This window comes from Hippoglossus hippoglossus, chromosome 9, assembly GCF_009819705.1.
Source record: "Hippoglossus hippoglossus isolate fHipHip1 chromosome 9, fHipHip1.pri, whole genome shotgun sequence".
Lineage (NCBI taxonomy): Eukaryota > Metazoa > Chordata > Actinopteri > Pleuronectiformes > Pleuronectidae > Hippoglossus > Hippoglossus hippoglossus.
Window position 1 is genome coordinate 12,420,453 of NC_047159.1, and position 12,657 is coordinate 12,433,109.

General features: G+C 39.3%; 1 protein-coding gene across 2 annotated transcripts; it reads right to left on the reverse strand.

Annotated features, from left to right (window-relative positions):
• Positions 1-1,927: 1,927 nt before the first annotated feature.
• wdr31 (WD repeat domain 31) lies at positions 1,928-9,955 on the reverse strand. Of its 2 annotated transcripts, none has more exons than XM_034596445.1 (10): positions 9,672-9,955; positions 7,839-7,910; positions 7,343-7,475; positions 6,923-6,997; positions 6,644-6,788; positions 5,577-5,677; positions 5,310-5,377; positions 4,048-4,189; positions 3,192-3,354; positions 1,928-3,051 (listed from the first exon to the last, which is right to left on the reverse strand). In XM_034596445.1, the coding sequence occupies exons 2-10, from the start codon at positions 7,883-7,885 to the stop codon at positions 2,849-2,851; spliced, it is 1,077 nt and encodes a 358-aa protein (XP_034452336.1). In that variant the 5' UTR covers positions 7,886-7,910; positions 9,672-9,955; the 3' UTR covers positions 1,928-2,848. The 2 variants fall into 2 exon arrangements, with proteins under 2 accessions (XP_034452336.1, XP_034452337.1); XM_034596446.1 differs by having other exon boundaries at positions 7,839-7,913.
• Positions 9,956-12,657: the final 2,702 nt, after the last annotated feature.

Here is a 12,657-nt window from a genome sequence, read left to right on the forward strand (position 1 = left end):
GTCACACAGTTTTAATTATTTCTAGCACAACAAAATATTGGTTTGAGACAAAAACAGCTCGTTAACACCCCAAAGGCTCAAGATTGAGGCTGTAACCCTCCGTTCAAACATCATGGAAGAAACACTGAATACTTGAAGTCGCCACTAGCTCATGTATTACAACTTACAAAAATTCCAGTACATGTTTCTATTAGTTTCTCTCAGCTCTGGACTGAATGCTATGTTCATATATTTATTGTTTAAAAGGTCTTCTGAATGACTTGTACTTCCGTTAATTTAATGTACTGCATCCTACTTATTCCACTTAGCTTTTTATATCATGCTGTGCCAATATTGTATATATATTTCATTAATTTAAGGCAATTGTCGTTTCAATTTTGTTTTGACAAGGATAGATGTTTTTTTTCATTTATTCAAAAAACGTTTTTAGCTTCTTTTTTTATAAAATATCTGAATATTTCTGTACTTCAGTGATGTGGCGACCGCCAAACTGTTCTGCCTGCTGATGTCTACTTTGTGTGTGAGTCTTAATGAAAACATGTTGATGGGTATGTGGTTTGTTTTTGTGGCAGAGGGAAAACGAGGTCCAGATTTGAATAAATTAAACACCACAGTATGACAGTCTTCTGCTTTCTGATTCATTAATAATTACATGCAGATGTGATTTCCCTACATGGAGGCTATGTTTTTTTATATCGTAACAAAGAATGGGTGTAGAAAATGATTCAAATGTGGCATCAGTCAATTATAAGTACACCAGAGTCAGAGGGGTTCCACTGAAACCAATGTAAGATCTTTTGTGTTCATTCAAATCTGATGCTGGTTATGTTATAAAAGCAAATTCTTACTTGAAGAGAAAACCCCCAAATCTTTCACTAATTAGTGCTCTTCTGTGAAACTGGACTGCATGGGTCTGCCTTTGCTGGGGCCTTGAGTGCCCATGCCACAGATTCACTGGTTATTCTATACGGTAGATACTGACCACTGTAAACACACCCAACAATCCTGCCGTTGTGGAGAAGATCTGACCCACTCGTCCAGCCATCACAATCTGACCCTGATTAAAGTTGTTCTGATCGTTATGTCTGCTTGTTTTCCTGCTTCAAACACCTCAACCTCAATGAAGTGACTGTTCACTCACTGCCAAACACACGCTGACCTTTGACCGGTGCCACAGAGATAAGATAGTGGTTTCCTTCTAATCTTGTGACCGATCGGCGTAATTTACCTGTAGCTTTTTTTACTGAATCAGATAAATAAAGCATTTATATAAATTTACAAATATGTACAGATACTGTATATTAACGGCATATTAACTATAAGGCTGTCGCTAGCTTAAAGATCTGTGCTGATAAGAACAGACAACTTAAAGTTTCCCCGTCTTATTTATTGCTTAGTATAATGTACCAAATGACGACAGATACAACGGAATCAGCTAGTGATGATTTGTGATTGTCAAAAATGAAATGTGTGATCACCCTCAGTTCCCCTATAGCCAGTAGAGTTCCTTACATTATAGAAAAATAATAAATCATTGAATGTGGACTCCTACGCCCCATATGACATCACAAGCGACACATCACAGTAGAGTTTTCCTATTACAACTCTTTAGATTTCCCTCTGATCTGTGAGTTTTTATTTCTATATCTCATCTACATGTAAAGAAAACAATACACAGTAGATACTCAACCAGATGTTTCCTTTAGATTAACATCTGTAATAATCCGTATTAAAGTTACACCTCTAGTGCCTGAGTCTTTTCACTCATGCCCTGACAATTATAGTTTCATATAGAACTGGCCAAATTCTTTCACTTAAGGCTGCTTTAGCATTAGCATTCTCTAACTGAACCATTTAGGTCTGGATTTTTTATTCTGACAGAATTCATGTTCAATACATTTTGTTAATAGCACAGAAGACCTTGTCAAACAATATCTTCAATAACTGCTGGTTGCAGTTTTTTTATTTACACATTGAGCAGCTTTACTTGTTTATTCAAACTGTGTTTTATCAAAAAGGGAATCACTATGGTATATTGCATAGTAATTTTCTATTTTAAATACATGTTGGATACCAGCACATCAACTATCAGCAGCTTCAGTTTACAAATATTAGAATCTGTATCCTAAAAATTATTGAGTAAAATCTACCTAAAAATAAAGTATGTTTATACAGACCTGTGTCATATGGAGTCATTTGGCCTAACACTGGACTTCAATCTAGAGCACAAACTAATCAATAACATCGACGTGTTCCTCTTTACTATGTGTTGGTGATAAAAACAACTTTCCACTTGATAGACAAGACTGTAACTCTGACAGCACCTATTAAATCTGATATTGGAAAAAACTAAATCTATACTATTAGTATGAAATTCTATTTGGCCCAGTAGAAGTCCCGAACACACAGCTGATACTCCTGCTGCCAAATTTTCAACTGAAACTCTCAATAAAAATGAATACATGTGAATGAAGCATCTTCTCAGCACCCCCTAGCTGTAGTAGTGTATAAACTGAGTAAATCCTGGTTCCTCTGACTTGGTCCATGAAGGCATCAGTCCAAGCATGATGACTCTGGAGTTCACAGTCTCTCAACAGAACATGTGACGGACATGCACATGGCTCTGCTGGACAAAAGGTGCATCCTCTATATGTCATTTTTATTCCCTCATGTTCTTGATGATCTCTTCTGTCATTCTTCGCTGTATGGCAGTCTAATAAAGCAAACGTGTCTATAGAAATACAGTGTGTAAAATTATATTAAAAAAATAAATTCACTTCTATTGCTTGCCGAGTCACTGAAACGTCACAGGTGAGGGTTACGAGTCACACCAGGCTCTACCGGACTCTCAGAAACGTGCAACGACTTTAATGTCGAGGCCACCAGCTCCACCTGAACCTGCTGCAGAACCCTGAGCCTGGTTTGACCCCTGGCCCACCTGGATATGGTTGAGGCCGTTGCTGAAGCTGGCACACAGCAGATTGGTGGAGTCACTTGGGGCCAGAGAAACCAGTGGACCAGCACCATCCATAGACAACGTCCCTAAACAAACTGAACAGTAGAGACGGGAGAAGGAGGGTGGGAGGAGAGTCAGTGTAAAAAAGACCAAACAGTGTCAGCAACTTTGCCTAAAGGTATCTTTGCATTCATCTCTCTGTTTGTACATGTTCTCATCCATTTGTGGCTGTTACCTGCTGTGTTCTGATCCCAGATTTTGATGGAGCTGTCATGGGAGGATGTTACTACCTGAGCGGTGCCACCAGGAGGCATAGGTAGAAAAACACAGGAGGCTGTGGTCTGGAGGTGTCCTCTGTACTCCACAACCTTACAGCCAGGCTGTCGCAGGTCCCAGAGCTAATAACACAGACACAACTCCACTGAGAACAAATCATCATGTTAGAGGTTAAAAAAAAAAAATCGACATAACCGTGGATACATTCACAAGGTCAACTTAGTGGACAGGTGAGTTACCTGAAATCAGATCTCATCAATATACACAAATATATATATAGATAGGACTGAAAAACATTCAAAATTATACTTGCCATAAAATAATAATAAAATTGAAGATTATAAAAATCGATCCCTTGGTTCCCACATGAGGAAAAATATGATGTAGTAGTCAGAAGAGTGGGCATTCAATGTTCAACTGAATTCTTGCTGTGAATCTAAACAATGATGAAAAAATTATGTTTAAACATGACAATGTGAGTCATATATTCTAAACTATTTTTAATGGGTTTTACATTGTAAGTGGACTGGACCGTTCTATAGAGCCACTGGTAGTCAGTCCAACAGGTGCTCTTGTACCAGATGAACTTGTTTGCCATGTGTGGCTCTCTTGTTTCTTGCTGCTACCACAAGATACAGATTAGGCAGGAAACTGATCTAACTGGGGGACAAGCGACAAGTTATGGGAGTCATAACTTATGGGAGACCATCTGCACAAGTCCAAAGAACCGATGTTGATTGAGTAGCTCCAGGCTTTTACGCCAAACAAAATGTTTATGCATCCAAGAACCACACCAACACTTCCAGTGGCCTCACCGTGGCTTCACAGCCCTGCCCTCCAAAGCCGTTGCTGCTGGACACCAGATAGTACCCGTTGGGAGACACATCACAGTGGGTCTGGATGTACTGCTTGGCTGGAAAAGTATTGGTCACCTGCCAGGCACGGCTGTCCCAAACCCTGCACACATACACAGTCAAGTTGTTTCATCGCAGACATCAAATTAAGTATAGTGGGAGAGCAGAATTCAATATTTCTATCCGCTCACAACCAGGTTCTGCTGAAGTGTCATTGGATCACGGTTACACTGATCAATCACTTTTATGGATCAAGAAGCTTTGGACAGAATCATTCCTATACAAACACTTTTAAATAATTTGATTATAGTAATCAAGTTAACTTATAGTGTTCATTTTGAATCTCTTCATACATGACACCATAACAGTTGTAGCCTACTACTGCAACCTGTCACATATAGCTCTCTAACTTAATTACAAAGATTTTGGACTGCCAGTGTAACGACTGTCCGTACCCGCTCTCCCAACAAACAGTAGGTTCACTGTGTGTAAGAGAGCGTGTGTGCGATCACTAATGTATGATGTCAGCAATATTGATGCTTAATCAGTTGCAGTCCTAAATTCATCTTATTCACAGAGTTCCCACCACATATAACTTTATATCAGCATATCCTTTAGATCCTATCCTTTAGATTGTGTCAAACTTGGTGTTGTTTGTTAAATTATGCTGTTCATGTCTCTTTGTGAAGGAAAATACTTAATAAGAGCTGACTAGGTTCAGTGATGTCATCTCGATAACACGCTGCCTTTTGGCAACTATTCCTATCCCACGGAGTCTTCTACTTCTCAACAGATGGTGTGTATAACAGCAATGCTTGTGCAATCAGGGTGCTAAAGGACTCGCTTCTGTATCAAGGAAAATAAAATAAAAAAAAGACAAGGTGGATTTACTTTTACATACCAGGATTAATTATCTAAATTAGACATCAGTAGACTGCTATTTGTTTTCTTTACGTTAGTTGAGAAGCCCATATTGGAGAGATCCTCACACCACAACTCAGGGAGTAATGTTTCTGTTTTCTTCATGCATGATAAGATGGAGCCGTCCAATCGGGCATGGTAAGGTAGAAGTTTGTTTAAGTTAAATAAATGACAAGTTTTATGGAAGTCCCATCATCTGTAAGGTCGTGAGTTTTTTTCCTTTTTCGCCGTTCTGCTCACTCTTAACCAAGACACCTGACCCAAACTTTTACAAACTGCTGTATCAAAACTTTCTTATGTACCTTATGGTCTTATCCTCAGAAGTCTGGACTACAGAGGAGCTGGCTGGCACCCAACACACATGAGTCACCTGGACAGAAAAGAGAGGAAAGTGGAAAGCATTCAACCCTGCAGGGCTTGAACAAGGAAAGTAAAAGTCAGATTGCTGGGCTTATTGATTTGATTCTTTTTCTTACATGCTCAAGTACACAGCTATGGGTGATTCAGAATGATTGAAACAAACAAGTACAAAGATTTGTGTGCACAAAAGCACATGATATTGTTCTCACCAGGTTTCGAGAGATGTTGTGTCTCTGTTCACATTTTGCAGATTCTATGTCCCACAGGCACATCCAGTTGTCACGAGAGCCGGTGCATAGCTTTCTCCCCTCTACAAGCCACAATACAAACAGTTCCATATGCTCAGATCAGTTCAATCACATTAAAGCATCGACTGCATTCAACAACTCAAACAAATGTTCTTACTCCCATCAAAACTATTCTCAGGAAATCTGTAATTTCAAACAGAGGTGCCTGCTTTCTTCACATAGAAAACATCTGAAAGAATAAAGATAGAGTCCAAGTGCCCCCAAAAAATATGACAATTTGTTAAAATTTAAAAATGTTTAAGCTTAGTACACATGGCACAATTTTCTAAATATAATCAATGATGATGCTTTGTTCAAAGCTATAGAGCTAACAGTTAACAGGGGATGACATAAATGTGAACCTTATTGAATCAGGAATGGCGCATGGATGTTGGACATATAATGGACCCGCCTGTTTATATTCCTTTATGGCCCCTGATTTAGAAAAAATCATAGATCTGCCATTGCATTACTTATATACCAGATGACAGGTGTCAGGTTAATACATTAGTTTAGAAGTATTCTTTCTGCACTTAAGTCTCTGTTTCATCTCAAATTACTGTAAATCTGAAACCAGGATGTCTGTTGGTGAAACGTCTTCTTTCTGTTTCTGTATGTTTGGAATTTTCATCCAAAACTTCACCTAGAGTTTTGCTTCTGCATTTTAATTTTTTTTATTTGGTGCTACAATGACTGGCATATTTAACCAAGTCTGCAAATTATTCGGTTCTCTGCAAGAGGCAATGTGCTGTTGATGTCTGTGTTCTGCTTTTTGTGTTTTATATTCATGAACTGTCCTCAGAGAGTTTTCTGTTCACAAACCAGCTTTAAAACAAGGAACTGAGATGAACTGGTTTTAATAGTACTGTGTTACGAGACAAAGACGTGTGTGAGTGTGAGTGTGAGTATGTGTGTGTGTGTGTGTGTGTGTGTGTGTGTGTGTGTGTGTGTGTGTGTGTGTGTGTGTGTGTGTGTGTGTGTGTGTGTACCAGGGCTGATAGCTAGTCCGTTGACCACCAACTCATGCCCACAGAATTCCTGAATAGGTTCATCCCCCTGGTTTAGGTCCCACATCAGAACAGTTTTGTCCCGTGAGGCACTAAAGATCCATGTACTTCCTGGATAACACACCACCTGCCCGATGGATGGAGGAAAGAATTAAGAGGAGACGAGGCCTGAGGATACGTACATGTACGGTAGAGGTGTAACCACTCTGTACAGCATCACACCTTTACCTTTTGTTTGCGCACACAAAGTATTGACGTTACCTTAGTAACCTCTCGGTTGTGACCCTGGAAGGACTGACACATCCGGCCTTGTTTCCAGTCGTACACCACCACAGCCTACAGGGACGGACACACATGCATGTATGACCTCAAACAAAGCACACTTACTAATTAGAACATGTTAAGATTTTTTTTTTTAACCCCGCAATTCACGACACAAAACTCACATGTGCTATTGTCTACAATGGCCTGTCATAGTTTAAGTTTTATGTCGTCTAAAACAGTACTTTTCTTGCATTAGGCATCTAACTGAACTGTAACTATTTAAAAACCATTGTAAAGTCACTTGAAACTTTGTAAAGCTCAGAATAAAATGATTGGCTAGTCATTGATCAACACTGTGATTTAAAATTCTAATTTCTTTTGAACAATGTGCTACTAATACATATGTTCACCCGTTACCTGATCACTGCCGCCAGAAACACACAGCTCTGGGCTGAGATTCGTGACAGTGCTGATGGATCCTTGATGGGCAGGTTCATACTGCACCACCTGACTGTCAAAGGTATTATCTGCCTTCTCCCCCTGAGATGCCCTGCACACAAAAAACTGAAATATATATATGTTCCTATATTGACATTTAAGAAATTTGTATTTACTCAAATAATGTTCTGATAAAATGTCTCCTCTTCATTATTAATGCTGGTGAAAGAAAACAGTATCTCTGTATTATCGCCACATAATGTTTCACCCCTGACTGGTAAACCTGTCCTGCTTTAGATTAAATAATAACCCAATTATTTTTTTGCCAGCCAAAAATTGAGGACATGCAGTGAACATAGTGGCATCTTAAATGATACTTTATTTTTTATTTTCTCAACCAACTATATATTGAAATCCTGGTTATAAATGTCATGTAGTTCAAACAAGGACACATATCGTAATAAACATGAGTCACCTGTAGATATCAGACCGCTTGCGAAACTTGCTCTGTAGTTTCCCCATGACTGCCTAGGAACCTACAGCCACACTTATACACGGACACAAGGAAAAGAAAAAGTATCAAACTGGGATAGAAATTGTAGTCACACTGTTTTAAAGGCAAATTAATGTCTTATCATTCTCTGTTGTAAGTGGTGCTGATATTGGGCGATGACTCGAGCCTTGTTGCAACCTTAAAGAAATCAGAACAGTTTGATCCAAAGCTCAGTAAGTTAAATTCCATCAAACAAAAGCAATACATACATTAAATACAAATTTCCACAGAAAAAGTAACAATAGAGTGAATATGAAGTGTCTCATTACCCCGAAATACACTTGGGCTAGTATATAAAACCAGAAATACTTGGAATATCACAGCTTTTACCTGAAAGTGTGAGGTGTCTTGTTTGCTGTCAACTATTTTGGTGCAGATTCATTAGTTGTTGGTTAACAAAACAACATAGAAACATGTTGATTATATTAAAGAATAAATCTCAAAGTTAAAGGCAATCATGTATAAATCAAGGGATATACCAAATTCTAAGGCCTTGCATATAATGTACTGGTCAATTGTACTTCCTTACACAACGTTTGGAATTATGGGGTCGACCTTGTGAACGGCTATAAATTCAATAGCCTTACTACAATAAAAAAGAGCCGTACCTATTATTAATGAGGCTGGATACTCATACAAATGTATTGTTTCTAAATTACCATGCTCTAAAATGTAACGACTTAGCATATTATAAAATAATGCAAATAATGCTCAGAGCAAAGTCAAAGTGAGAGTAAATATGATCTGAGGTATTTTTTTAAGATTACTGTACAAAAAAACACAAAGGGGATTTAAGGGGGGCGTGTCTCTGTTGTTGGGTTGAAATTATCTAACAGTTCCAATTTAAATTTTAAATTCTATTTTTGTATATTTCTGGAGGTAGTTCAATCCAATGATTTTTCATTGTTTGATACTGGAGGGCAGTTTAATTTGAAAGATATAGGCAGGCATATGTAAGCATTTGCTTTCTGCCAGAGACTTTTCAGACAATATATAACTGACTGTTTAAACTTTGTTTACACTGTCTATATTGTTTATACTTGTTGTGTGTGTGTGATGATGCCTGAAAATAATCAATACAAATATATTCTCATTATTACCTTTCCTGTACTTTAACTTTTGAGAGAGAGAGAGAGAGAGAGAGAAACAAAGAGAGATAGATAGATAGATAGATAGATAGATAGATAGATAGATATAAGCATCCAGTAGCACACAAACAGTAAACCACAAGAGCATAAGAATAATAAAAGGTCAAAATCAGTCAGGAAGAAGTTCAAGAGTAAAACTGAAAATACAAGACTAGAGAAATTAAAACTATCAAATCCAATAGAGATAAACACAGGCAGTAATGGTGACAGTCTTAACAGTTAAACCTCCTCTACACACATCGGACACGCGACTGAACCTGCAGTGTTTTACGACCAAATATCTTGCGTAAGACGGACCAGTGCGAGGTGTGATTAAACCACGCGTTCCCACGCAAACACCGCTCTCTCACGCACACGCGCCGCGGAGCTCCTCCCCCCGTCGGACAGCCCGGTGGAAGTTCTCAAACAAACCACAGGAAGCAGAGGACTTCAATCCTATTAGAGCAGCATCGTTACCGTCACAGGGAATTAGTCAAACACCTGCCATGAGCCGCAGCGGCGGACATTGTGTAACAAACACGGGTTTTCCCCGGAGTTACTGACGGTGCATACAGGTTGAAGACTCCTCGTCTACACACTTGACTGTGGAGGGGGGGTGGTTTCTTACCTGTGGTCCCTGTGTGTGATGCGGAGCACGGCTGGCTAACTCGCTAGCATGCTAACTAATCTGTGTCCGTCATGCCGGTGCGTTAGCAGCGACTGGTCGAGGGAGGACACGCGTCCAAACTCGGTCGAGTCGTCGCCCACACGACCGAGAAGCGGCCCCCGTAGACGGCCATGACACTAAGTTGCCCTGTGCGTGGCAAAGTGCACGAGGAAGTCTCCCCCTTCACTACAACACAACCATTCCGCCCTCTCTCTCTTTCTCTCTCTCTCCGTAGCGACCAGCAGAGCGACGCTTTCCCGTATCCAAGCGAGGACCAGGCCACGTGACCCAGGGAAGGAAGTAGTTGACAGTGTCTTCTCTTGCAAAATAAAAGTCCGATTTACTGTTTAGGATTCATTCCTACATTTCCTGTGGTTTATTCTTCCCATAGGCAGTTCCCTTGTGAACAGTACACATGCACAGTTGCATATTCAAATCTACATATACATAAACTATACATGAGTTTTGTTTTGTTTTCCTATATTGGCACATCTACACCCACTGCAAAATGATCTAACCATTAGCTAGTATGTAACTAGAGTGGCACTCACATTTTACCTGGCTCTGTACCAAATTGCCCACACTCATAAATATAAGTCCCCTAAACATGCCTATTTAATTCATTTTCTGAGAAATATACAAGAATGTTGAAAACCACCCCGTCTCCCAACGTTAGAGAAAGTAGAAAAAACAATGTTTTAATGGGTTGTTCCTTGACTCATGGACCAACCCTCCACAACATTACATGGAAATCTGTTGAGTAGTTTTTTGTAATTCTGCCAAAAAACAAACAAACAAACATTACATAAGGTAATAATTAAGTCACACATAGTTTTTTGAAGAGGGACCTTCTTCAAATCAGGGTCTCAAGATCAGGTAATATAGCTGAACAAACCTTAGGGCCCTTACTGTCATCAGTTGATATTGTTCATTAGTAATACAAATCCCCACATTCTTTACAGAAAAATCAAAAGCAATAAAAGAACCACAATCCTCTTACTTTGGCTCTCTTTTGACCCTGGGGAGCTTTTACGTTCTTTTCTTTGGTTGAAATGTAAGTCTAAAATAAAAATGTTATACAGTATAATTGCAGCACATTTAACAGGGATGATACATTTTTCTTGAGCAACCAACAAAATATAACATGATTAAAAATGTGCATGTTTTTAGTAGATGGGAAATAAATTGTGATGGTTTTGTGATATGTTATTGTTTTAAGCCTACACCAAGAAACATTTGGTCAGACCAAGGGTCAAAGGGGGGGGGGGGGGGGGGGGGGGGGGACTCTACTTGAAACAAGATTAAACACCATCAATTGACAGGTTAACATGTTACCAACTTGTGGCTGTGTGTCTCTATAGAGAACTAATGGGTTTGCCCTTCATTACAGGCACAGGTTGAATGGCTCCCCAAGCTACAAAACTGGGACGAGTCAGGCAGGTCCCTGGACAGCTAACATTAATTCTGCCGGAACAATTTACAGTTTTTCTTTCGATGACACATTTTCATGCACTCCATCATAGCTCTGATTTATTAATTTATTTGCCTGTTTGGTAGCTCAGAAAAGATGAGACCAGACTTCACAGGCTGAATTTAAACAAACACATAACATACAATTAAGCACAGAGTCCCTGGCATGTCCCCATTTAAACGGCCTAAGTGGACCACTTAGTTAGGTTTCAATCGACACTGCTCAATACCTATGTGATGTGACCTTGATTCTTTTTTTTTTGTTTGCAGCAAATAGTTTAATTGAGTTTGACTAAGAGACCATCTGGGTGGGGTTTAAAGACACCGCCTTTGTACAGACAGAGGATTTGTGAGTTATGACATCCATAGAAAATAGTTTGAGACGACTTTCATGCTTCAGTTACTTCCACTGCTTCAGGAAAACTGTGAGTTTAGCAAATTCTTAATCCCTGAAAAAGGCCTGTTTTCTATGACATGTACATGATTGTCCTTATTGTTTTATCCTTGGGATAGTTAATGCATCACTTAAGTACATTTTGGGCTTTCACAGGACTTGAGCTGCCCAACTTATAATCGCAAACTAGAAAAATTGAGGATCTAAAACTTTTGCTAAATGCTGCATTTGTAAAATATATTCGTTTTGTTGATTAACATGATACATTTTTCATCAACAAGTGCAGCTGTCAAAAACAATAACTATAACATCCTAAAACAACTGACTCTCTTTTTATTCATGAGCCAGTGGTTTTGGTTCATAATACTAATGGCACAGGAATGAACAGTGGGGATGATCATAATGGATCAACTGTGGACACGTGATTCAGCCTCTAACATCCATCCACTTATCATTTCATCAGTCCGCAAGTGTGCGGGCCTGTTGTAAGATTAATTGTGACCAACAACTGCTGTATAACTCTCCGGTTTGTTGAAGGCAAATGGCACAAATGATAAACATGCAACAATTACAATTTGACCCCGGATAGCGTATACGGATGTGGGCCACTTCAGGCAGTGATCCAGCACTTATGGCCTTTTTGTGGCCTACACAAAATGAATGTGAGCCTGAAGTTGCCCACTTGTGAAACAGAAAATGTGGCCAGAATATCCAAAAACAAACATGACTCCGTGCTCTTGGCAAAGTGTTGCTATGGCTCACTTAAGGTCCAGATCTGGCTAACAGGAGCGGGCTTCATTCCATACTGTATGTGGTTAGTGGCATGTGGGCCAGATCTGGGCCAAAACTATTTAGCCATTGATATGTATTAGATGTTTGTTACTTCGCTGTTGATGAAGTTCATACAGTGATAATTATTGATATTGTTTTATTGTCCCTGATAAAAAAAACTCAAAACAAGTTTGAACTCACTCTATTCTGACTCTGTTCGAACACAGGTCTGGTCTTTTGGGTGTGTTTACATTGACAGAAGAGAAAGTACGTGCAGTGTCATTTGTAAATCACACCACAGCCACTGAGTCA